The sequence below is a fragment of the Phalacrocorax aristotelis genome, chromosome 5 (genome assembly GCF_949628215.1).
Source record: "Phalacrocorax aristotelis chromosome 5, bGulAri2.1, whole genome shotgun sequence".
NCBI classification, from domain to species: Eukaryota; Metazoa; Chordata; class Aves; order Suliformes; family Phalacrocoracidae; genus Phalacrocorax; species Phalacrocorax aristotelis.
The window spans coordinates 5,971,699-5,999,317 of record NC_134280.1 but is presented as its reverse complement, the minus strand read 5'-3'; the positions used below and the strand labels follow the sequence as shown (position 1 = coordinate 5,999,317).

The 27,619-nt window shown below is 38.3% G+C and overlaps 1 protein-coding gene across 1 annotated transcript in view; it reads right to left on the bottom strand.

Moving 5' to 3' along the window:
• The window catches only part of LRP1B (LDL receptor related protein 1B), a 762,836-nt gene that overhangs the window by 459,832 nt on the left and 275,385 nt on the right, over positions 1 to 27,619 (bottom strand). Inside the window, exon 3 of the mRNA XM_075092828.1 lies at positions 10,640 to 10,777. Coding sequence (XP_074948929.1) covers positions 10,640 to 10,777 — 138 coding nt within the window. The remainder of the gene's footprint in view (positions 1 to 10,639; positions 10,778 to 27,619) is intronic.

The window sequence follows — 27,619 nt, the reverse complement described above, 5'->3', positions numbered from 1 at the left end:
GAACATGACAGCTCTCTGGAACCGTACACGAGTGTGGAAACCAAGCTGTACCATGAAGGGGTCAGAAATGTGTCACCGTGCATCGGATAAACCTATTTTTGGAATCATAATCTGGTCTGCTGCTAATTCCTCCTCTTTTTTAATCTTAATGGTCATCGCTTCCTTTGAGAAAATAGGAAGGCTGACAATGGTCCATTGTCCCATTAATCCATCCCACATATAAGATATCTTATCTTCAAAACAGCGTTTTTAATACTTTGCCACAGGTAAATGGATTTTAAAAATGACTGTATAGACAAAAGTTATTTTAGAAAGATTCTAAATATAGTCTCAGAAAGTTTGCTTTCATAAAGTATGTTCTACCACGTGATATCCCACCACTAAAAAGAGCCGCTCGGAGAGCAGTCAGTATAACTATAGCGCCTTATCCAACAGTTGCATGCTATAAAACATTGGTGTTTTGTGCAGAGTGGATCATGGTCACATCCTACACTTTAAATATGGTTCATCCTTCTCCATATGTAGCATTTTCCTAGAGTTTCTTTTAAAAACAAACAACAAAACTCAAGTCCTTTTGCATATGTAAATGCTTAAACAGAACATGAATATACGTGTTTCAAAAAAATTAGGCACATTGTTGTGTTTGCAGAGGCCCTGTCCAGAACCCTGAAGTCATGGGAATGTTGCCATTAATTCCAGTGGGATTCAGGTCTCATCCTAACCTTTTTTTTATTTTATTTTATTCTTGCACACTGCTTATTTTAATTTTTTTTAACAAGTGTCTTCACGCTTGAAGAAGTTGTTAATGAATTTAACTTGAGAGGGCATTATCTGCACAGACAACAGTAAATTAGGTCTATATTTCCTTGGCATAATGTGTTGGGTTTAAAAAACAATATTAGTAGAAGTTATTAATGTGTCTGTTCTTCTCTATGTCAAGAGTATATATGTGATTCACATGCATTACAATCTATTACATTTATTCAGCTAACAGTACCAAAGCATGTATCAGTATCATTTTATATCATCTGGAAATTTTCTGAACTTCACAGTTTCAGGTGAATTTTGGCTCACTTCAAATTTCAGCAAATGGAAGTTTGTAGTATGTAGTATGGATGGATGCAGTCTCTTCAATTCAAAATCTCTAAGAATATGATTTCAAATCATAACTTTTGACCCTTTAAAAAATATGTTGTGTATTATCTTGCATACTGGTAAGACAAGTGATACGTGGAGCAACTACAGCAAAATCTGTGATGTTCTAAAGGACCAGTACCACCAGTCAGAGACACAAAGGGCTGAGGGTGTAACTACCCCAAAGAAACGCTGATGAGCAGCAATGATGCTTTCAATACACCCATTTCCACAAAAGAGAAAATACTCTTAGATTATGGAGTCTCCTGACAAACTCTTGTTTTCCTATATGAGTCAGAGCAGTGGGAACATGTTCCTGCTTTTTGACACAGATATTTCCAAACAGAGAGCACTGAGTTAAAACAGGTCTGCTTTACTAGCCCTCATATAACGGAGTATACTGAACCTTTTTATTGACTGGTCTCTGTATTTTCCCAGTTTTTATTCTTACTTGATAGCTTCCAGTGATTCTTCTTACTTGCCATTTACTGTCCGTGCATTCCCATGGTACTACATCTTTTTCTTTTCTTTCTCCCACAACTTTTAACTCTTTCCATGTCATCTCACAGTATTTTAATCTGTTCATTTCACAGATAACTCAAATTATAGGCATTAATCCTGTGACTTAAAGACTAAGTTATGCTTTCTTGACACAGATTTTTGTGGAGAAAAGACGACTGAAATCTTCCAGAGAGGATATAATGAATTCTAGAAATCAGTTTCTGTATGCTCTGTGCATGTTCTTGCTTCTGAGTGGAAGACCAAGAGTTATTTCTCAAAGTGTCAAAGTGAACTTCTTCACACCGCTGAATATTATCAATCTCACTTAAGACTGCTGGTGACATTCGTGACTTGTTTATCATAGTCTAAGAAATGATGGTAACTTTTAATTTTTAAACTATATTACACAATTTGAAAATGACTTAGACTTTTTGATCATGCAGTTTTACGAGCTTAAAATTGCAAAATGCAAGAAGTGGGATGCGGTAAGAAATTAACATCCTGCCTAGAAGAAAAATTTATGAGCTCTCTTTTTTTCAGTTATAAATTGTACTGTGTGAAAAAGAAGAATAGAGAGCATGCTGTATATACATGGCCAGGCAGGTGGATGTTGTGGAGAGGCATATGTATTCCAGGTGGCACTATACCTACCCCAGCTCCCAGAATTTACCTACTTTAGTTAAAAATACACAATAATTGTTGAGAGGGGAACAAGTGAGAGACCCAAATTGACTCTCTGCCATAGAATTACAATGAACACTCCTGGAGCTTCAAGTATTTGCTCTAATAAATGTTTAACTGTTTACTCCACAGAGAAGAGGGCCACCAGATGCAAAAGCACCCCCCACACAGAACATGTTGTAGCTTGCTCGTTTGTTTATTCACCTTGGGAAGATAAGGAGCGGGAAGACAAATTCCTCCAGGCAGGGAGTGAAAGAACTTGAAACTGAGTCTCATAATTTAGCTTGGCTGAGGACTCCCGGGGCAGCAAACTGACAACTGCACTTCTGACAAATTATGTGATGCTAGCCCCGGAATTTGCTCTTTTCTTTCTTCTTTTCTGTCTTCAATTTCATACCATTCTGTAAATTTAGGTCAACTTCATGAATAGCTTTAGGACGACCAAAACCATGTTTTTCAGCATATGTGCCCTTCACTTAATTTTCTTCCTCACTTCAAAACCAGGTTGCCCAATTCTTTTAAAACTCTATTGATATGAGCAATGAATATGCAAATAATGTCACTCACATAAGAGGTCATGGAAAGCAAACAATCACGTCTTATTGACAGACAAGTGCCTCATGCATTTTTCCTCATCAGATGTAATTTTACTATTGTAAAATTAATTAATGTAAGAAATATTAATTTAATTCCTACCCTATAGGTCTAAATTTAAAAGTTCCTGTATAGTCTGAAAAGGGAAAAAATGCCCAAAATGGAACTGAAAAAAGCATTAGTCCTTCTAAAAAAGATTTCAGTAAATCTAAGCTATCCCCCACCCCCTGAATATTGGTGACAATAGCTGAAGATAAACCTTGTGCTATCATTCTCCCTCTGTCTCAAGGTTACTAGTGTTTCATAAGCATTTGGTGTCCAGCCCTAGTCTCTCCTCACTGAAAAGCTGTCTCCAACACCTATATATTGAAAATGCAGGTAAGATATACTCTGCGATGTGAACTAATGGGAGCCAGGCAGCAGCTACAAGTCCTGCTTACGGGGTGAGTTTATGAATGTCAGGTTTTTTGCCACGTGGATATAATCAGAACTCCTGGTACAGAGAACATGCCCGGAACATTTATCTTAATTTCTTCCCCAAGAAAATTCCTTAGAGAGTTTTATTAGCTATAACAGGAAAAAATAATCAAGTAACTATACACAGTAATCAACAGAAAGATAATAAAAGTTCTTGAATAACACTGAAAAAGGGAAGCCCATAGTAAGAGCTTCAATGTTTGTTTTCTTTCCTCAGTAGAGGGCAGCCTCAAAACAGTAACAGCAAGTAACAACAACAGCAGGCAACAATAAATACCATTTAACCTAAATCCTTGAAAGTAGAACAAAGCTTTCTCAGATCATTCCATTGCATCCGCCTATGACACAGACTGTAGCTGTTTCATCAGGTTTGTGTACCCCTGAACACGAGCCATTTAACTACCACCACGACTAACTGTTCCTCTTAACTACCATGATCTTGTTTAAAATATGACATATTAATGTCTACTACGCTTTGTGCATTTTATTACGCAACGGGATCATAGAAAAACTGAAATATTGGAGTTATATTTTTACTCCTCTCTCTCATAAGGAAGATTAAAAAGAACTCCATGGTGTAACCATTCAACACTGCATTTCCTATTGGTAACACGGTTTTCATGACCTTGAAGAAAGTATATGTAGTTAAAACATGTGTGTTAAACAGGAAAACTAATCAGTATTTGTATTCAGGGAGGCCATAACTGACCAACACTTGATTTTTCCAGTAAGGAACAGTATCCAACCAACATTTTGTGCCTGGAATATTAATACTGCAACTTGAAATGGAAATATTGACTGGGAGCAGACAAGACATACATCGCTCCCTCATTGGACAGGATCACAAGACTCTATACAAACTATGTATGACAGAATGATCTGTTACCATATATTACTATCATATACGGTCAAATAGTTGAATTCAACACTTATTTTGCCACACAGACAATGCTGATACCTTAACAGTGGTGTTCCTTTGTGTATTCTGGGCTAAAAAAACCTCCTTAGCAACAGCCCAGAAAAGGTGGGATGAAATCACATCACTCCAATGTCTTCCACTGCTTTCTGCCCCTGCCAGCCACCTTCAATTTGCTTTGCTGCAATAGGATTTTGTGATAGAAAGTTATTAAATCACCAAGCCCACGACTTCTTTGTCTTGACAGCAGAATAGACTAAATGACCTTGGCTAATTTCAATGAGGCACATCATGCTCTATTAAGGTAAAAAGATGGGAAGGACAGTAATATACAAGAAATTGGATATTTGGATGGTGGAATGAGACAGAGATCCAATAAAAGCAAAAAATAGCAAAATAAGCCTTCGCCCAGACAAATGTAGTTATTTACTAGCAGTTCTGTTCCAAAGCAAAAATACCTACAATAGTCTTATTTTAGTGCCTATACTTTTTTCTCTTTTCTGTCTTATAACCACAAGTAAAAAGCTTGATGGAGAACGTATCAGGCAATAATTTTCAGTGTTACCTGATGGTTTCAGCAGCCCCACTGCTACGTCAGGAGAACTGTGACATCTCTTGCGGGTTCAAGGTTTCACTAACCTGTTGTGACACTTTGTACATCACAGTCTTAAAGGATGACTGATTTAAATAAAGCTTGTCAGAATAAACCAAATGAGTTTACAGGATTTCTTTTGCAGGTGTGCACTACTTCCAGAAACAGCCTCATGTCAAAAAAAGGTGGGAACATTTATAATCCTACACGATTTTAGTTTTCCTTTGTTACTGCGTTACACGACTGTGTTACAAGGACTAGGATGTAAATGCAGCTCCATAACTTTCACTTTTATAATTTTGCCTTTCTTGAAAGGCTTGGAGTTTCCATATAATTCTGAAATTTATATTTTCCCCTCTGGTAAACACTACTTAAAATTTCCCAGTGTTCCATCTGCAGAAGTGCCAGAACAAAAACATGATTCAGTAATAGCTGCATTTATCTTCATCTTATGATAACAATTCATTCAAAAAGCCTGAACAGAAAAATAATACTCTGATTATCGGCTGCTACAAACATAACAACTATTCGGCCAAATCTTCTGTATGTGTGTTTGCCTTTATATGTTTTACTGAGTAGAGATTATGGCTCAGATCATGGTTCACAAAGATCCAAATAACCTGAAGACGTGGCAAGTTTCTATGAGTTCTGTTCAGTAAAACTTTCAGTCTTAATTTAAAAAATTAAATTTAATTTTGAAAAAGTATAAATAAACTCTGTGATCTCTCCTAGATTTTTTTTCAGTCTTAATTAACCTAAAAATATTTTGGGTTACATGTAGTTAATATAGCAAACAAAAATTTAAGGTCACATCCATAAGATACTTAGTTTTCTGAAGGGAATGCACATAGTCCTGTACACCCAGACTTCTCGTCGGCGGTGCTAGGAAGGCAGACAGGTAGACATGCAGGCAATTACCTCATGTACAGTGGCTCGCCAAATAGCATGGGACTTTAATGGATGTTGCAGTCTTGCTATTATGATTAATTTCAATATGAGATGGTATAAACAATCTGAATAATCAGTATTTCAGATGGGAAAAGATACAGTCGCATTTTTCATGCAACTCTGACCTCAGTGGGGAGCTGCTGTGATTGAGAGCCAGGAAGAGCAATGTCCTGAGCTCCCCTGAGCCCCAGTCCAGCGCTTCCTGCATGTCGCAGAGATGGGATTCTGGCCAGATACTACTGATGGTAGTGGTGACCGGAATGAGAGAAAGTGTCCTCAAAAGCCTGCTCTCTCCTTTGCACTTCAGGGATTTAGCGTGGGTACAGACTGCCAGGGAATCCCTACAGCATTCCTGCGTTCCCCTTCCCAGAGCACTGCGTTTCTATATCCTCAAACTGAAGTACGGAGCATAATCCATGTCAACACTGTGACAGAAGACTATTTAATGAGATCCCAATGTACTCTATCATTAATGTGCCCACTGGAGAAGAGTACATGCAGACTATTAATGCTGTTATTACTTTGTTTTGTCAGCTAGGATGGATAAACTTGCTGCAGTATTCCCTCTGCATAATACAACACGGCCCATAGAAATGCAACAGACATTGCAGTATACTGCAAAGTATACTTCAACTTTAAAGCCAGAGCATCAGCATGTAATTAGTGCCTTCGCTGGGCTCTTGCCTGGGCCTCTTTTAATTCCGTGTCTGTTTTGCTTCTCAGTAATTGTTCCAAAAATGTTCAATTTTATGATAAATTGGCATAAGCCAAAGATATGCAGAGTATTTGCACTAGCAATTTTTTTCAGTATTCTTTTAGTATTTTCTGGCTGGAATACCCTGAATTTTATCATAACTATTCCTGCAGCTATTAATAAAAACTTATTCCTTGAGTTAGTTAAGTGAAAAAGGACATTTCTATATTCTGTAAAAGTTCTAGTTTTCTGTAGCTCTAACTCAGAGACAGAACTAAAACTAACTTTGGCATATCCACTTCAATTTTTTGCCATGTATATATACAAAGTACAGATTTATAAAAGTGTGCAGATCGCCTCTGCAGCCCTATAAAAAAGCTTTTCTAAGATTCATGGGAATGTGATTGTAATTCTTTAGAAATTATCTTGAGGATATATCTAATCCTTTACCTACTCAAGGCCAGGTTACTCCATCTATTCCATGATGGGTATTTGCCTAAGCTGTTCCTAAAACCTTGGGGGGGGGGGGGGGGGGGGGAAGGAGGTATTTTAACCTTCAAAAGACTGCAAAATCAGAGACTGGAGCAAGCTGTAGCCACATGACACCTCCTTTAACTGACCACAGGCAGTTCCAGTCCCACACTGGCAATGCCCCCAGCAAGCTTATTAGGGCTCACCGATATGGGGCTGGGATGAACCGCGGGAAGGAAAGACTTAGAGCTAAATAGTTCAGCCTGGAATAATTCGGCGAGTCCCCTGTGGCAGAAGACTTCTCAGCTCATCGCATGGCTGAGCTTTAAAAGTGGCTGAAAATCCAACTGAAACAAAGACCTGGCTCTCAAAATAAACCTGAAGAACTGTGTTACAGAAAGAAGCTTAATTGTCCAGGGCAGCTCCACATCAGTCTTCTGCCAAAACTACTCAAGGTTGCATATAGTTTGGGCATTGGTAAATTTTATCTGAGCCTTATCAAGCGTCCAAAGAGCCTACAGGCACCAACTGCCCCATTCAGCCGGACTGGGCTGTGGTGCAATCATCTGATGAATCTCAGAAAGCTGACCAGCCTCAGCCCCAGCCTACGTTTTATAGGATGGGCCAGTATATACCCTGACCCCCTGCTTATTCAGCCTCTCTAAGGCATTTTTAAATCAAAAAAATAGCAAAGAATCCAAAATTATCAAATACAGATGTCTTATCACTATTATATGCTGTGAGTTTCAGTTTCAGTGAACTACGCACCCCCTCTCCTCTGAAGGACATTGAAACACATAATGTGAAACAACCATACATAATAAAACATTTTTTATTTCATATTGCCACAACTCCTCTTGAATTTATGCATTACATTCACCAGCAAAAATGCATATGTGGCTGAAATAAAAGATGATGAGACAGGAATGTCATTGTATTTACTACTATTTCCTTGAAATTTCACATATATTACCATTTCACTCTGCAGATATGATCGTATTTTTACTTGCCAGGAAAAGGTGCAGGACTGAATATATCTCTCAAAGATCATAATATAAAGAATTAACATAAGAATGTTAAATTTAGAGAAAGAAATTAGAATAGTTCCAGTTACTGAATGCTTACACTCCATTAGTTCTTAAGCATTATTAGAAGCTTTCACCCCTGTGGGGTTGTGACCTGTATGCTGAAATGGTCTTTGCCATGGTCACACCCCCCTTCTTCACATCATAACTTATTTTCCTAGCGCACACACCGTGACTTATTTACACAGCACTGTCAGTGCTGGGAGCAATAGATTATTTCAACATAGTCGGCTCTGTGACCAACTGAGTTGTTTGCAATTAAATATTTAAAACTGCAATTATCTTCTTGATGATTTAAAAATTTCATATGAACAATGTTAATTAAAGAGGAACATAGCTAGAATGCCATTTCTGTGACTAGTAACAGGGAAAAGCTAGCTATTTGGATCGGTTTCTGAAGCAGCCTTGCAGCTTTTGGCCACACAGATGCTCTAAACACAGGACTTGCATATTCAGAACTCAGAAAGTACTGCAACAGAATGACTCAGCGTTCACCCATGCATTGTTCTGATGTATAGATATACAGAGAGAATAATTACAGCTATACTGCATTGATACCAAATATCTAATACACAGGAACGTATGCTAATGACACATTAGTGGCTGTTGTTAGTATCAAACTACAGGATCATGATGTACAGTTATTGTTTTCTATATTCTTTGGCTTTGCTGACAGAAATATGTCCACTAATAATTTCAACAACTGCCTCTAAGAAGCAAGTCGGAAGATGTAATTGCTACAAAAATCAATATTAACGAGTTGTTAACCATTTACTAGATGAGGTACTGGGAGACAACTTCAAATTCTTAATTGAAATATAAAAGAACTTCATTATCTATGTAGTCTGTGTGGTTTAGACCAAAGGTTTGTTTAGTATATTTTACTAAATTATACGGTAATTTATTGGAGCAGACATTAATTTTAGCATTGGGAAATTTTCATATTCATATATGATAATAAAAAAAGGAGTGGGAATCAACATGAACCTTACAAGGTGTATTTGTGCATAAATTAAAAGGGCATGAATAAAGATGAGGTATTTTATGTGCTATCACCTTCCAAAGTACAGGCTACATGTACAAAATGCTACCTATGAAAACCAAACATATTTCATTTAAGCTAACGTAGTATTTTATTTTTATTTATTTTTTCTGATTCCATTAATCTCATAATTTAAAGAGTTAAAATACAATAAAAATACAAAAGTTATAGTACAATAATTATTCAGCACTGCAAATTTTCAATCCTCTGCCATTTAATCCAGAGCTATTTATCCAAATATATGAATTACTGAGGAATACACATTTAAACAGTGCTTCATGGACCAATTCTGTTCTCTGAAACACACTCATCTGTGAATTCAGAAGCTTCAGTATGTGCCAAACACTGCTTTGACCAGTTTGATTTTGGGGGGGTTTTGGATGCTGGGACCAAAATCAATACGCTGACACAAACTTGTGCAATGCTTATTGACCAAGGACTATATAAAATGAAAGTATTCGTGAAAATAAATTATTCCTATCACTGTGAATAAGAATTGTCATATATTTTACGACAGCCTGTACCCTCACCTGGTCGTATAAAAATAACTACTTGCAGTTTTGTGAAGTCAGCAGTATTACATTGATTAATTCCAGCTGGCATTTCTCCCCCCCCCCCCATACGGCTCACTTCTGGTGCGGGCTTAGATTTTTACCATGACAGCTCTGGAAATCTGTCCACACGAACTTTTATATTCTAATTTAACTTTCCGAACTATGCCATTAATTGCATGTTTTACTGTATATTGTCACATTGGATTGTAGCAGAAGTCCCAGGTCCTGTTCCTGAATTTCTGGTTTTGAAGATGAGATCTGTTGAGGATCATCAACAGCCATTTGCCTAGCAGTAAAGTCTACTGCCTGAGAATAACTGACATGTTAATGACTCGTGGTATCCAAGATTTGGGCTTAATACGGCAGCCTTATAACTATCCCCAAGGCAGACCTTAATAAGTCTTCTGAGTAGTAAAGCTGAGATATTAAAAAGTTGACCTCCATCAATACCTCCTTAAGATTTCTCATTGCCAGAATTTGGTACCTACACTCTTAAACAGTAGATTGTCAGAATAAAATATCCCCCCAAAAGCAAGTCCCCAATGCAAAATAAAGCTCATAGCAAATCTGATGCATTCTTCAGTGCCTTTCTTTGGCTTTTTTGTGGAAACAAAAGTTATAAGGAAAAAAAATATTCTGGCAAATGGTGTGCTGCCCAACCTTCGCTCCCTAAGAAAGGGCTTCCCCACCCTTCTTTTGGTATAACCATTTCCATCATACAAGGTTAGTAATCATTAAAGAAAAAGCCTGAAAAGATGTATGTGCTTTTTACATGCATTCGCTTCACACAACAAAGTATTTGTAAAATGACCTTGAAACATGCATTAAAATGTGCCTCTACCGATCCACTTCTGTTTTATATGTATTCCCAAGAAGAAGAAAGTTCTGGTTCTCAAAAAGAAAATATAGCAGAAGACTTAAAGCATTTTTTCCTTAGCAAATTTACTTACCCCGGCAATGTACTCCTTCGTCATACCCATCAGAACAGTCATAAACACCATTGCAGAGCTGGGACAAGTGAATGCATTTGTTCGTACCGATGCAGCTAACATAATTCGCGGTGCACTTGGCATCTGCTTCCTCAGGACCTAAAAAATATAGAGAAAATTTCTTATACATATTTTTATATCTACAACAAGGCAAAGAAAGTTCTATATTACGTTTCCATTTTAAAGCTAAGGGCAATGCTCCATGTACTGTTCCATTTTGCAGATTTTTAGTGCATTATCTTGCTGTTTTTAGGAGATTTAAAATCATAAAGAAATTATCAATGCAATTAAAAAGAAATCAATGGGTCATAGAATATTATTTCTCAAAATACAGGTGTTTTACAGATGTTAAAACTAAGTTTTGCAAACATTACAAGTATCATAAGATTTTCAATTGCCTTCTGAACGTCATATCGTATCAAGAGTCACATCAAGAGTCATAGGAACTCGTATTGACATTCACTGTTGTGCTGTATAGATAATTGTAGATATTTATGAAATTACATATAAATGTTCAACATTTATGGCGGCATCACATCAGAGAAACCGTTCCTCCAGCTCGGGGTCTGCCTCTGAAACTGCATAGTGCAGGACAGAGGGGAGAGGATAAGGATGCTGGGATTGCTCCCTTAGGGATACCATCCCGGCTGAAACCACCCTGTGTCCCCTCATCTCTGAATTGTTAAATACAGGGATTTTTGAGGAAGTTCAGGAACTTTTGAGGATTTCTTTTGTTTATCTCTTAGAGATGGTTCTGACTGACAAAAAAACCCACAAACGTAATTTCACATGATGAAGACTTTACGATTTTTAAACCACTGCAAAGAGCATTTAGAAGTCTGAAGGGTTTAGCCCACTTCAAGAATGAATCATAATTCGCACACAGTATACAATTAGCTACAGAGAGACTGAAGGTGTGGAGATTTTTCAGGAAATAACATCGAGCTCCTTGATTGCTTGTGTTGGAGCCTTGGGTCTGAGCTAAACTCTGACAACTTGTAACAGTCCTCAAGGGAAATATACCCTAGGATGCACTGTGCTCAAGTGCAATATGCTTTCACCTTCTTTGAGGCACTAACTCCAAGACAAAGGACAGAAATCACAGGCAGTAGCTGAAAACTCCCTTTTAAGTGGGAAAATCTCGGCTTTCGCATATCTGGTCTCTTGAAGTCAGCAGGAGAAAGCAAAGGAGAGCTCTGGGGGGAATCCATGATTTCTATAACAGACAGCTCTTAGCACAGCCCATTAAATAAAAATCCTAACTTAAAAAAACTTGTCCCCCTTAGAAAACTTCAATTAAAAATTCCCACTGTCATGCTACATGTCAGGAAGCTGTCCACCATTTAGAGTAGGCACAACAAACAGCAATTCTCAGTGCTTTACAATGCTTTTGACTATATTCTTTCACACAACTCCCACCGGCACAGGGCAGGTGCTCCTCTTCCCCAAGCAGAGCAAACATCCCTAAAACACACACGTGGGCTGTGCAGGAGGGCAAGATGTACAGCGTCCTGCTTCCTCCTCTGACCTTCCCAGCTTCACACCTTGCACTGATGGCGTGTCACCAGTTACATCCTTGATGTATCACTGACCAGCAGAAACAGAGCACACTGGTACTGGGGGTAAAAAGGAAATGTATATGGGGATGAAGGTACTCCATCTCGAGCAATTTGTGTGCATCCAGCATTAAAAAAACCCTATATTTTTTATTATGACCACATGCTACATACAGTTTTTCAAGAAAACTGCATTCCTAAGCTACATATAAGGGGTCAAAATACCTTTTGAACTCAAAGAAATGAAACTATTCTCACTGTGCTCTAGGTTAAATAAGTGCTTAGCAAATGTAGAGGTATTAAAACACTTCACAAAGAATGTATTTTTCCTATATTTCCCAGCAAAATATAGGAGGAAATTAACAACAAAAAGTCAAGAGATGATTAAAACTTATCCTAGTTGTCGGGCCTTGAAGACCGCAGTAAAAAGACTCAGAGAGGTGCGACCTCCTGGTACTGGCAGAGACCCCTGCACCCTCCAAGAAAATGAGATGTGGGGGCAATGCGGCTTCACGCCTTTCCTGGGTGGCACAGCCTCAGGGAGGGGGGCTGGGGGTTTGGGGGGCATTTTACTCTTTCTTCTTTTGTTAACTGGAGGTAGGACACTTCACCCACGAAGCATCCCATGCACACATGCATGCATAACTCAATACAGTACCTACAACCTCTGCAGTGCCCAGCATTCCTCCAGGACTGGTTTCACTCTGCAGAGCATTCAAAGAAGAACGTTAAAAAAGCAGCTTAGGATAGCCAAGCGCTCAATGTCAGGTAGGTCATATAAAACTGAAAGGTGTAATTTGATTCCACCCAACATTTAACAAAACCAAATTAATTTCCTGATTTGCCATTTATAGTTTGCTTATTCCTTGCATTAGAGCAACTGTGAATAGAGTGTGAGGGTTAAAAAAGATCTTCCTTTCTAAAATAGGGAACATTCACTAAAAACACTTAGATCTGTGAAGCATGTAAACCATGGTACTTGCGTTACTTACATACAAACCCCAAGACTGCTAGAGGGCTTTAGGCCTTCATCTGAGATCGCTGACCAAAAATATATAAGCATAAATATTCATCTTTTAAATTTAATGAGTGAAAAGAATGAATCTCTTAATTAACATTTAAAATCTCAGTAGGACTAGTCTAATATGCTCCTGTCTAAAGATTTTGGGATGTCATTTTGATTTGATGCTTCTTGCTTGTAAAATACAAGGTTCCTTCAGGAGACAAATATACTGCAATTTCAGATACATTATTTATCTTGAAATCAGTAGTAGGGGGGCCTCCCAAATTAGGCTTTTCAGAGGCGAAACAATATATGGGGGGGAAACAGAAATTAACTCCAAGAAGTATTACTCACAATGTTTTGTTTTCAAGAGAAATTTTGTGCACCACTTGTGAAAACAAAAAGGTTAGTATTAGAAGTGATTAACTTATGCATGCAATTAAGACAAAGTCATATGCACTTTATGTTTCATTACCAGCATGACGCTATGGAAGGCAACTTGACTTAGAACTGAAGATGAACGTCAGTCCAAAAAAGCCCTATTTTAGAGAAGACTTGTGACCTAATTTCTCTGCAAAATGGCTCTAAAAGGTAACAGGTCCCAATCAAAGCAGCATGTCCCAGGGCCTCCCTGCCCACCATTCCGACCACCTTCATTGAATCAAAAACCCAACAAAGCTGAATGTTGCGGTGCCTTTGAAGCAGCACATGCTTTTCCCACTGAATCTCACCCAGCTGCTGCACTTTCTGAAATGTCTAATGCAAATAAAGATGAGTAGCTTTTTATCTTGTTTACTCCTCTTCCCTCTTCCTTTAACAGACAGCCACTTCTGGCAGTCTTATCAAGTGAACTTTGGGAAAAGGAATTTAAAAGTGTTCCTCTTCAAAATAATCTCAGTGTATTTTACATCAGTGCAAGAATGCTGAGAATATAAAAGACGGATGGTGTCTTTTCTTCCCTTCACAAGACACAATAATTCCTAGCCTTGCCAGTTAGTGGAAGAATAGTCAAAAGTACTGGCTGTAATTATGGTAATACACCATCTCGATGTTTCAAACACTCGTACTGGGACACTTCTTGGAGGGCGAAGAGAATGGAAGCAGCTTTGCTCATGTAATGCTGTGCAGCTCAAGAGACTCTGGCTCAGGAAGCCGAATATTTAACTGCCTCCTTGGTGTAACTGTTTCTTAACAACTGGCTAATGAGAAATGGTAAAAAGGTGAGTTGCAGAAAGCTGAGCCAGAGCCACCAGGGATCCCCCCGGGGCTGGCAGCCAGGGCCATCCCACCCCAGCTGGCGGGTGGCTGGGGCAGCCCCAGCCTGGCGTACTGGGCACCATCACAGGGACAAGCCACGATGTCCACTCACGGGTGGGGTCAAGGTAAGGCCTGGTGAGGGTACCAAGGTTAGACGCAGCCCTGGGACGGCCAGGCGGGGCCAAGTGGACTGATTACTGCTCCCTTCCCCAAATCCTCCACAAGGCAGGCTGTGCCCAGGGGCAGACAGCCTGAAAGCAGAAGGGCAATGATTCATTTCAGATCCAGATTTCTTTGGCTCTTGAATTGACTGTGACAGCCATTTCTCATTTGGTCACACTGTGTCAAGGCTTGTGAGAAAGCACGGAAGAAAACCGCACCATGTTTTGGCAATACCTGTGCAGTGTAAAACGGATCTAGCTGCACTCCCTTCAATGGAAGTGCCTCTGCTTCAGTGGGGGCTGAGAAGGGGTAAGAGAGTCCTTGTGATATCCTCCAGCAGGATACAATGGGATCAATCACACACAACCTCTGGTTTCCCACTAAAGACCCATCATGAGAAAGTATTAAAGGCCGCTGTCAGAATTGTCAGAAACATTTTACCATGCACTTTTGGCACGGTATCTGTCCTGGGTTTGTGCTTAACCAAAACTGTACCTGTCTTCAGGCCTGCACTATATTAAATTTCTGACCAGAGAATGCAACTGAGAATCTACAAGCTGATTTTTTCCACTAGCTTTTCTTATCATAAGTAATATACAAGTGTTTATTAGCAAAAAACATGGATGAACATTATTTCATTATGTATGTTTCCTTCTAGGAACACTCCTCTTAATTTAATGTAAATTAAGGTACAATTTTGTGTGCAAAGTTTACTAAGGAGTTGCAAAGTATGAATAAAAGGTATTTGCAAAGACTGTGGAGACAGACAGACAGCCAGAGACATACTCTGGTGCCCAGCACAAATTCAAGGTCCACAAAAAGTTATTAAATTACAGTAAAACACATGCCCCAGCTTCTTGCAAATTCATTTAGAGATGCTCATATTTGACAACTGTTGACAATGAAAGGATCAAAGCTGCTACTTCTGAGTTTATTTTTTCACCTTTATCTTGTTAAGCTAAGTTTTTACTAAGTGTTTTTTCTTTCAACATTTCAGCTAAGTAGTCAGGGAGTAGCTTGCACTTTTAAATAAGAGATTAGGCAGCCAAATGTGGCATATCCTTTTACATCACTGCATCCGATTTACTTTAAGACTAGCAATTTTCCAGCAGCTCTAATCCTGGGCTGTCCTCAACCACAAGAAACAATTATACCAAACTGTGGGGTGCCTTCAAAATTCCCATTTGTGTTGTGCATCAGGGACTTACAGATCCATCCTGCTCTCCTAAGCATCTTTATGGAGTCAACCTTCTCAGCAGTGAGCAGTTATCCTGAACAAAACCTTACCCCACTGGTTCAATGGCCTTTGAATTCAATTCTGTTTGCACGTGTGGGTGGGAAGCCTGGAAGGGTTATTTTGTACCCTTCCAGGTACAAAAGCACCAACACAGCAGTGAATAGAATCTGACCCAAAGACAAAATTGATAATTTTGATGCAAACAACAGAGTACTCAAAAATGACTTTTACTGTTCCGACTGCATTCCTCTAGAGTTTTGGTATAGCAACTACCCAGGTCTTCTCTGTGGTACTGTCGAATGAAGTTGATTAATGCCTGTACTTAAACAAAAAGAGCCCAAAGTTTAAGAACAGACAACCCACAAAATTTTTTTGATCTCTCTGGATAAACAAAGGCTTCAATGAAAATACTCCACTATGGTACAATACAGTATATGGCTTATCAAATATACATATAAGGTTGTGAGATGGGTTTCTCCCTGTTAACTGGCCTCCATAGCATCGCTGGTACTTCATTTCTACTGTGGAGTCAGAGTACAGTATAGGACATTTAAGATTGCAGAATTGATTAAAGAACTTAATATTTATTCTCTAACATCGCTCTTGGCATCAAGAAACAACCTGCCACATGCAGCCAAAGTAACATAAAATATCTGATATAATATTAAAAGTGTGAGAAGTCATCCTCTCAGATGCTTTTTTAAATTTATTTTTTGTCTAGTTCATCGTCAATAACCAGGGATTTTATAAGTGCTTATCTTTTCTAAAACTCAAAATCACAACATCGCAAAGTAATGTTTCTGACCCTGCCAAGACAAGACATACTGTACTAAACAATGTTTAAGGTTTATGGCTAAATTATGGCCATTAGAAAAGGTGCCTTTTCCAGAAAAATTAGAGTTTAATGGGAAAAGAAGACTATACTTCCATGATTCATTCTTTTCATGTTAAATGTTTGAAAACTTCCAAGAGGTTAAATGCTATGTATTAATTTCTGTAGTCACAGGTTAATGTGTAAAATGTAAACTAAACACACATGCTATCTCATAGTATCAGAATTGCTTAAAAAAGTAATTTTTCACACAGACTAGATGCACACTTCTAATATCAGGAATTTGAAACACTGTGATAAAATTATGGAAATTACCTGAAATCTTTACTCATTGGTACCTTATATATATGCAAAGAAATGATTTAACATTTAATAAGGATTTATGCATCATAAGTAACCCCTTACACATCTCTACTTTTATCCATATGCTTTATTCAACATGTGGACTGATAATTAATATAAATTTGAAGTCACCTTCAATTAATTCAGGTATTCAGCTGCCCATGAAAAAATGAGAATAATAAACACTTACGGTAGGACGTGGACAACTGAAAAAGAAGAGGACAGCAGGTGAAGTACTGTGCTGTTTACAGCAGAACAATAGCTGTAATCTCTGGCCTCACAGACACAGCATATTGTTTCCAAAATGATATTTCACAAGAACTAATAAAACCAGTGGCAGCCAGTAGGTTTGTGAGTGTGCAAATTAATGTATATACTTATAGTACGGCCTCATAACCTATGACCAAACGTAAGACATGAGCTAAAAACTGTAGGAAGCAATACTGAAACAACCAGAAACAAAAAAGAAAATGGAGACCTTTGGAAATCAAGAGATGGCTTTGAGTAATCAGTCTGAAAATCAGTCTTCTGTGCTGATTCACAGCCCTCACGCATCTAGCGCCAAGTGTCTCATTTCTTCTCTCCCTTTATAAACAAAAGAATGTGGATACTATGAGCTCTCTATTTACCTCCCTTTTCAAGAACAGACTTTGGCTCATTGTACTGTGAAGAGGGAGAAGAAATACAGCTATCCAAGGCAAAGTTTTCCAAACCCAGTCAAGGATTTGTGTTGATCTAGGCCTGTGCTTAGAATGTTGCACCCTCAGTAAGTCTGCAGATGACACCAGATTGGGCAGGAGCGTTGGTCTGCTGGAGGGCAGGAAGGCTCTCCAGAGGGACCTGGACAGGCTGGATCGATGGGCCGAGGCCAATTGCATGAGGTTTAACAAGGCCAAGGGCCGGGTCCTGCCCTTGGGTCACACCAACCCCAGGCAACGCTCCAGGCCTGGGGCAGAGGGGCTGGGAAGTGCCCGGGGGAGAAGGCCCTGGGGGTGCTGGCTGACAGCCGGCTGGGCATGAGCCAGCAGTGCCCAGGTGGCCAAGGAGGCCACCAGCCCCCGGGCTTGTGTCAGCACTGGTGTGGCCAGCAGGGGCCGGGCAGGGATGGGGCCCCTGTGCTCGGCCCTGGTGAGGCCCCACCTCGAATGCTGGGCTCAGGTTTGGGCCCCTCAGGACAAGAAGGCTCTTGAGGGGCTGGAGTGTGTCCAGAGAAGGGCAGCGGAGCTGGGGCAGGGTCTGGAGAGCAAGTGTGCTGGGGGGCGGCTGAGGGAGCTGGTGGGGTTTAGCCTGGAGAAGGGGAGGCTGAGGGGAGACTTTATCGCTCTCTGCAACTGCCTGACAGGAGGCTGTAGTGAGGTGGGGGTTGGTCTCTTCTCCCAGGTAACAAGTGATAGGACAAGGGGAAATGGTCTCAGGCTGCATCAGGGGAGGTTTACATTGGATATTAGGAAAAATTTCTTCACTGAAAGGGTTGACAAGCATTGGAACAGGCTGCCCAGGGAAGTGGTGGAGTCACCATCCCTGGAGGTATTTGAAAGATGTATAGGTGTGGCACTTAGGGGGATGGTATAGTGGTGGATTTGTTAGTACTAGGTTAGCAGTTGGACTTGATGATTTAAAGGTCTTTTCCAACCTAAACGATTCTACGATTCTATGATATATAATTCAGTGAAAAACATATAATAACAAAAAAACCCATATTGAAACTCAATTCCAAAGAATGGTTTCCAATTTTGTTTTAGTGTAGAAAAAATAGTTCAAAAGGTTATCTATCTGTAATGTTTAAGAAACCTCATAAGGGCACACAAAACTCCAATTTCTATATACCTTTGACAGGCTTTTAGCATTAGCACTAGTATTATATACAAATGAACTCACAGGTTATATATAAAAATGAACTCACAGCATATGCATATCAGGTTTGTGATGCTCTACAGTTGCTTGTTTTTACTCTTTGTCTGTGTGTTTTCCAAAGTACCAGAGAAAACCAAACACCAGACAGTCAAAATCTAATATTATAGAATAACTCTAATGGTTTAAATATTTTTTTTAGTTTCAAAACATGAACAGTGTTTGCATACTGCCACTATAATGATTCTGTCAGGAGTTCTATTTGAAATGGATCTCTAGCAAACACTTTCCCTTCGGCTATCTTTTTCCTGATCACTGCTTTCTGTGTGTCAGACACTTGCTCGTCTTCGCTACACAGATGTAAATAATTAATGGAGCCACAGGACTCATCTTTTCTACTGTAATGTAGCTGATAGCCACTGGAGAGAAGTAGAAAAACTATGTTGAAAGTTGCACAAAGGCTGACGAAAAGGAAAAAGAGGTAGAAGAAATCTCTCTAAAACAGCTCAGCTTTGGATCATTATCCAGAAATCCCTCTGGGCACGTATGGGCCGGGCCAGGCCGGAGTCAGAACAGAGCACTTTGGGTGATCAGGACAAGAGCAGCCACCAGAATCAGGACCTGAACTAAAAATGGGGTTTGCCTACTGTAAATCTACCAACCAAAGCTGTAAAAGCCATGGAGGTGATTGGACTGATAATAGTAAAATCAGCTCAAAACAGCAAAATCCACCTAGATTCCTGAATGCAGTTGGACATTTTGCATCCAAAAATTATTCAACTAGAAAATTTGCCCAGCCAAAGGGAGAAAGACTACCCCCTCAGCCAAAACCCATCTAAAAGATAACAGTTCTACAAGAGTGGAGTAATTTTTCACTGAACAGCTCTAAATTTAACCGTTTCTGGATTGAATAGCATGACAACATGATTGCTTTATTGTATTTTTATTTATTTAAAACAAGGTTAAAGGTGGCCCAATGAGTCAATGGCCACAAAGGGACTGCCAAACCTTACCGGCCCACCAACTTTTCTGCAGCCTCTCTAGTTATAGAAAGAAACCAAAGAACAAGCAATGGCAGAGGCAAAGACAAGGGGAGAGGAAACGAGACTGGAGTCGCCCGGAGTGTTCCAGTATTCACTCCAAAGAGTTCACACAATGTGTCAGAAGATTAATGTAATAAATCAGTTAATAAATATATAGTACTTAAAGACTGCCACACTGTGTCAGACTGACAATTACTTTAGAAGAGAGGGTAATGCAGATGTATAACTGTACTTTATAGAGGAACTGAAAAGGACCTAAAGTCCAAAAGAAGAGTATGTTTTAATGTATTTCTTTTTTCGTTGCACTTGCATTTCTTTGTGTGTAAGTGAAAATGTCTCTATTGATACCACAAGCAAGGCTGTATGTTTATAAAATAAGGGAATAGAGTATACGTTGCATATCACACATTTCTAAGACAGATTTTAAAAATCTGGTCTTTACTGAAGTTAAGGTAAATATCTTAAATTTTGCCTATTGCTTAAATCAAAACCTTCTGTTCTCTCACTGCTTCATTAGAAGTTGGCATCTCATCTTTTCTGTACATATTATCTGACTTTCATTGTCCCAGAGTAACAAATTATCATTTTTATGGACTCTATAAATACCTGCATATGTACATATATATACACCGCCTTAAAAAGAGCATATATGACCTACTAGTGTATTAATAGAGTAAATCACATTTTCCCATTCCCCATTTTATATTATACTGGAGTTGTGAATATAAATATTGGAAGTGAGTCTCACATAGTTTTTAAACCTTTGATTTTTCTTAACTATTACTGAATTTCACCCATAAACTTTTCATTTGAATTTGTCATAAATGAAAAAATGTAACCATGCAAAATTACATAGTATGGATGCATTATCTCACACAAAGTATCAAAAAAAGTGCCTCTTTGCAGACAGAAAATACTAATAAAATTATATAGCTGTAGAGAAAACATGTTGGTGTTTGGAAGCAAGAAGAATGAAGAACCCCCAAGAGGACATATGTATCGTGAACTTTTCTTAAAAATCAAGTCTGTCTTTTGTCTTGCAAAGTTCAGTGTGCCAGTGGTGTTTGATTAAAAACAACAGTAAAACAACTCTCAGCATCATAATCATCCATCACAACTGCCCCAAATAATAGTCACACAGCAACGAGTTTTAGTGGTTTTATATACTTGCACAATGACCGCAGCTTCAACTTGTGCAGTAAAACTTACCATACAGACAAGAAGAGAGAGAGAATTTATGTTCTTTGCTACAGTCTCTAAAAATTAAAAAGCTAAAACACAGTTTTAGCTCTTGCATGTAGGAGATATCAGAATATGAAGGAAGATCCTTGTATGTACCTATACATAAGCAAAACATTGCAAATTTATATTCCCTGGTTATTTTTGGAGAATGGATTCACAAACATTTTTCAAGGAAGACTGTAGGAAGAGGAGAAAAAAAAGTGCTCTCAGTTTTCAGGAAGCAAAAATAATTAATATTCTTTGTACTTGCAGAGACAGAAAAGCTTTGTTAATGGATATTTTTGGTGATTTACTACAACACACTAAAGCAATACTTTATGATCGATGAAGTAAAAAATGAATATTGTCTCATGTACATGGTCATTCCTCATTAGTCATAAGGAACCTATTTTTAATTTGGAGATTTTTACTTAATTAGTGTCACACATCTCGAGGCTGTCTTGTGTCAACTGTTGTAAAGACTTGCTGTCTCTGCGCAATACAGAATGGGCTGCTAATAGAGTCGCAGTTTGAGAAAAATTCTAATGAGGTGAACAAAAGAAGTGTTAATTACTTACACAATTATAGTACCTAATACCAGCAACACTGTAACACATCAACACTTATAGATATTTACATATCCAATGTGTATAAATGTCAGTAGAAAAATGTGTGCAGATGTTCTTTATAGAACAATACAGTGATGTAATAGAAGGGCTGAATCTGTGCAGCATACTAGTGCTATTAGACATATTAAAATGTGCTTGACTACATTTACATACATCATCCAACTATATATATTCTATTCTATTGTGTTCCAGCTCGGCTCTTCATTAGACTGCAGAAATTCTATTAAAAGAAAGGAATAAAAGGAGTTATTTACTGGATCATATTTGTAACAAGCTCTGGAAATTCTGATGGAAACCATTCTATGGCCCACATCTTACAGACTTTTGCGTACACGTACACACCCACAACCTCAGAAATGTCTCTGGATTGAGACAGAATTGACTAAGTTTACATTTGCGTTAGTGGAACTGGAATTCAAACCCAGAAATAGTTCTCAAGTCCCAAATAACGTGAAATTTCACAGGGGTTGGTGACATTTATAACATAAGACACAGGCATTTTGAAAACAAGAAAGGACTAGAACATACACTGATACCTTGACTTCTTATTTTAAACAGCAAAAAATGAAGTTTCCATCTTGTTTGCAATATGCTGCGACTTTTTAGTAGATGCTGTTACTATCAACATATATGTTTTATTTATGATTCTGGGGTAGAAATTTACCATTAAAATGCATAACCATGTTCTATAACCACATGAAAACTTAGCTTAAAGGGCCAACATTTTCTACCTATTTGAGCTACTTTTTTTTTAAAAAAAAATGTTATTAAATCTGCATTACTTATTCATTTTAAAGATTATCTTATATGTTTAATTCAGCTCTACTGCAGTAACTTAGAAATACATCTCATGCATTTTTAAACTGAGCTAGGTAGTTTGCAATCATGAAGTTATTCATTTTTATTTTGTACACAGACATAAATGTAAATTACATCTAATTAAAATAAATTGTGTGACTTGTTTCTTCTTATGCAGTCACACACTGAAATGATGAGAAACTATTTTAATTGTTCTAAGTACAAAATTTAAAACTATAAAAGATTTAATCAGGTTGGTTGGGGTATATGCTATGTCAGAAAGGTAAAAATCACAGGGCTTTGTATTGTACAGACACCAAGGGTCCTATCTGATTTAGTATTGGCCTATCAGTATAACTGACCTAGAATGCCTTTAATTTCAAACAGAAAGTAACAGAAGTTGTACTGTATATCAAAGTAAAGTTTCCATCTCTCACAACATATCCACGTCCTTACTTCCTTGGAAACAAATACAGGTGAATCAAAACTCATGTGGACAGAAAATTAGAACAGCTGGTAAAAAGTCCTGTATTATTTATAGGAAATGTTAAATTAGCACCTCTCAGACTTCTAAAAGGCTTTGCAGTGTGATAGGAACTACGATTCAGAGAGAAAACCAGTTTCATATGTTTCCCAGCTACAAATAAAATAACCCTACCTCCCCATTTTTGTACTCCTAGAATAATTCTAGGCATTATTTAACATGATTCAGCCACGGCTGTATCTTTTTCACATTACAAACCCCAGAGTGCCTTCAGATAACAGCACAGTGAAAGCAGACAAAGAACCCATATTAGACCCAAATGCAGTAAATCTTAGCGAACAAGCCAACACACTCTAGCCTTTTCAAGCCAGATCCTTCCCCATTATTGGACATATACTAATGAAATTCATGGGAAAGTTCCAGCTCATTCAGCTCCATTCCCCTCGAAACAAGATTTTGCTGAACTCAAAGCTGAGCCCCCTCAGCTGTGACTGAATACAAACACCTGGATATATGCTCCTTATCCACCTGCTCAGCAACTCCTGGAGGCTTCCGCTGGCACACAGGCAAGAATGCAAAGAGCTGAAGGGCTCATGGTTTATCCGACATAATGCTTTAAAATATCAGTTTCAGTGTAATTCTGTATAAGAAAGTTGTTTGAAAGAAAAATTGGTAGTTCACCACTAAAATAATAGTCCAGCACACTGGGATTTCTAGGAGCCTGTGCCTGGTTTGCAAAAGAATCCTCACCAAGAGAAGGGGACAGAGGCATCAAAGTTCGGTCAGTCTGAAGAAGCAAGAACAATGCCATGTGAAATATAGGGGAAAAAAGCGGGCGGGGGGGTGGGGGAATACTATTTGCATGCTGAGTTCTGGTCCCCGAGAAGAGCCACAGAGACTTTTTCTCCCTCATCAGCCAATAACACAGTTTTTCAGAGTGGAACATTTAGACTTTTCATTGCCTATGATATATTTTTAAGCTTTCCACCATGTCCTAGAAGAGCTGAATGCTTCAGAGTACTCAAGAGGAAAGAAAGCCCAGAAGCCCAGAGACTCAGGTACAGGCAAAGGGAAGTGACTGGTAAACCCTGAATGCCAATAGCTACTGAACGCTGGAAGACAATAACCCAAAACATGTTCAACTTTTCATCTTTCACCATATCTGGCAGCATCCCTTCTAAAAGCAAGAATGCCATGAAACTGAGGAAATGATACAGTTGCAACATGAAAAGTCTGACCAAAACCGGCTGTGCCTAAATGTGAATCACCACAACATGAGTAAGAGCAACTCGTGAAAGTGTCAGGTGCGACTTGCTCAAGGCTTTCCTACATGTCAAGGCATGCTGTGAGGAGGTATTGCAGAAAGAGACGAAAGCCACTTATTCCCAAGAAGGAGCTTAAATGAGGAAAGAGAAGTAGTTGGGTTTTGTACTTAATCTTGTACTTCATAATGGTCAATGCCCCATCCCCCCTGGAAACCTTCAAGGCCAGGTTGGACGGGACTCTGAGCAACCTGATCTAGTTGGAGATGTCCCTGCTCCCTGCAGGGGGTTGGACTGGATGGGCTCTAAAGGTCCCTTCCAACCCAAATGATTCCATGATCTCAATCTTCTTTCTCTTCTCTCCTCAATAAAGTAGTGATGTTAAGCCATGAGATTTGTCACTGGTGACTAGGAAAATCACTTCCTTCAAAGGGAGCTTGAGACAGTGTTTACTAAATAATCAAACCTTTATTGGTACTCGTCTAGGTCTAGCAGAGGTGGTGTGTCATGGGAAAGTCTTTAAAAATTATACTCCACAATGAGAATTTTTGTTGTTGTTTTAAATAACAATATATTTAAATGGATCCAAGCCATTATCAAAATCCCAGGTTTACAATCTATTCTGAATGGAAAAAAACCTCAAACTAACTCCTTGCTATGAAATGATGAAATAAAATCTAACCTGTTCCACAGAAATCTATATGAAATGGTAAAAAATTACAGAGAAAAATGGACAGAGAACATAATTTGTCTTATCATCTGCGCATACTATTTGTAGAAAGGTTTTATGTATTTGTACTAAAGTTTACGGTGATAAACTGATGAGGTAAAATTAGTGTGTTGAAGAGAGAAATGAAGATATGTTTCTATTTTTAACAGTCATAAAAACAGTTTACTGGAAGTATTTCAACTCTTTCACAATAGTAGTGAAGAGATTTCCAGTTAATCACAACAGAGTGTGCTGAGCTGGACTTATGGTAGCTGTTATGACCATTTGCCCCAATACTGGGCTCTAACTGTCAAGAATCAAGATTTAAAAATATATTCAGGTGAATAGTTGTAATGTTTTCAAACATCAAACCCAAGAAAGTGTCAAAATGGTTTATAAATAAGATGTACATTATATTGGTTTTATATATAATATTCTAAACTTTAGAACATGCTAATCTGTCAAAACAGAAGTGGAGTTTCTGTCTAGAAATTTTTTACCATCTTGTCCTAATACATTTTCACTCAACAGCTAGAGGAAAATTCAATATAGAAGAAACATTATTTATCAGTGGATCTATATTTAGCAAGCAATCTTAAGTTCTTGTACAGATCTATAAAGAAATATTTTCAGATTTAGACAGGAAATGCATACTGTTGTCCCTGTAATTTCATGGTGATTAAAAAAAAAAAGAGAAAATCCTTTACCAAATGCTGAGTAGAGAAATATTATCCTTCCCATTGATTTACCTGTAGCAATATACACCCAGGCCATTTTGGTATGCATTATTTTTCTGGTATGAACTTGACATTTTCAACTCCAATTCTGTACTGAGCTGTACATCTATGGGTACAGAATCCTGCCCTTCAAGAGAAGCGGTGACACTAATGATGTCAACCTGATTATCTTTCTGTTATATTGAAAAAACCCTACCACCAAAACTTTAAGACATGGTTCCTAAATACTACTAGTTCAGTAATTCCTGCTGAGAATGAGCAGTACCTATAAGATGGACAGGCTTGCTGCAGCTCTGAATAAGTGCTGCAATTTCAGTATCTTTGGAGTAGGGGCATTTGTTGTTCACTTTAAATAAAAAGTGGAAATTTTTCAGGAAAGTGACAGTACATGACAGATACCGTTGGGGTACTGGTGTTTTTTTTTTTTTACAGTCTACAATGGTTGACTAAATAATGACAGAAAGTATCTATCTGATAACTATAGAAGATGCATGGGTGAGTTTGAATGCAGTCAGAATTATTCACACTCTTTACAGTCAGATTATAGGAGAAGTAGTTCATTTACTTGAATATAATTTCAAGAAATTCCTTTTGTGGTTACTGAACCTATCTGCTTTGCTTTGGCATTTGGTGAAGCACAAAAGTCACTTTATTCTGATGAAAGCAGCTCAAAAAGAAAAAATTGTAATATTCGTATTTTACCTGAATACATTCCTACGGACTTTTAGGACGTATATTTAAAGGATTTCATTTACAGACTGCCGCATTGACAATGTTATCCTATTAATCTCAATAGTTTGCCTTTGTGCTGTATATTTCTGGGTTAGGGCATAAAAAGTACCATAATTGCGTTCCTTTTCTTAGCACTGCTTAGCTTTCATCCATGCTCAACTCCTATTAACCTTAAAGCAACTTCCACAAGAGCAGGATGTGATTTTAGTTATCACACATTCGTTTTTTTTTTTTTTTATATTTAGTTTCTTACACGTCAATGTCTCTCATTTCCTTCCAAAGTAAAGCAATCAATGGTGTCCACAGATATTTCGCTTTAAAAACATTTTTCAAACATTTAATTTTGTGTCTGTTCACTACCTCCCATACCTTCATGTATTCTGGGTCTAGATCCAAAGCATGTAAGGCATATGGAGTGAAAATAGGTGAAATTTGGACAACTAAATTCAATACTGAGATTGGAAAAGTCTGCTAAGCTCAGTGAGTGACATCCATTTTCAATGCCAAGTAGCACTATGTAGAAACACCTGAAATAGCTCACAACAGAGGTGTTTGCATAGCACACTGAACCGCTGTAGTAGAGATGCTAGCTCAGCTGCCACAGACAAACTTTAAATTAATTTAAATTAATTTACCTTGATCATTAACTCCAGCTGGGATCAACCTGGGCTTTCACTGCTGCAACTATACAAATGCTGGTTCTTTTAGCCCCAAGGCAAAGAGAAAACTGAATATTGTTTTTTATTTCCTAGCCAGAGAACTGAATTGCAGGTTAAGAAGGATGGCAGTTGCTAATAGCTCTAAAATTTGTACTGTCTTTTTTGTGCTTTACTGGAAAAAGATGGAGGGAGGTACATTACTGCAGTCTTCTTTCTGAGCGCTGTCGGTTTGCTGCACAAACACTCCGCAGTGGTATGCTGTTTGAACACGCATAATATTTTAGTACAAAGCCTGGAGGGATCCAATGTGGTGCCAAACTACCCTTTTTTGCCTTTTTATTCTTGCGTAAAAAAGAAAAAACATCGGAACCTCTCCCTAGTGAAACCCGCATTTGTTCTTTGACTGAAAACAGAGACCAAAACCAGG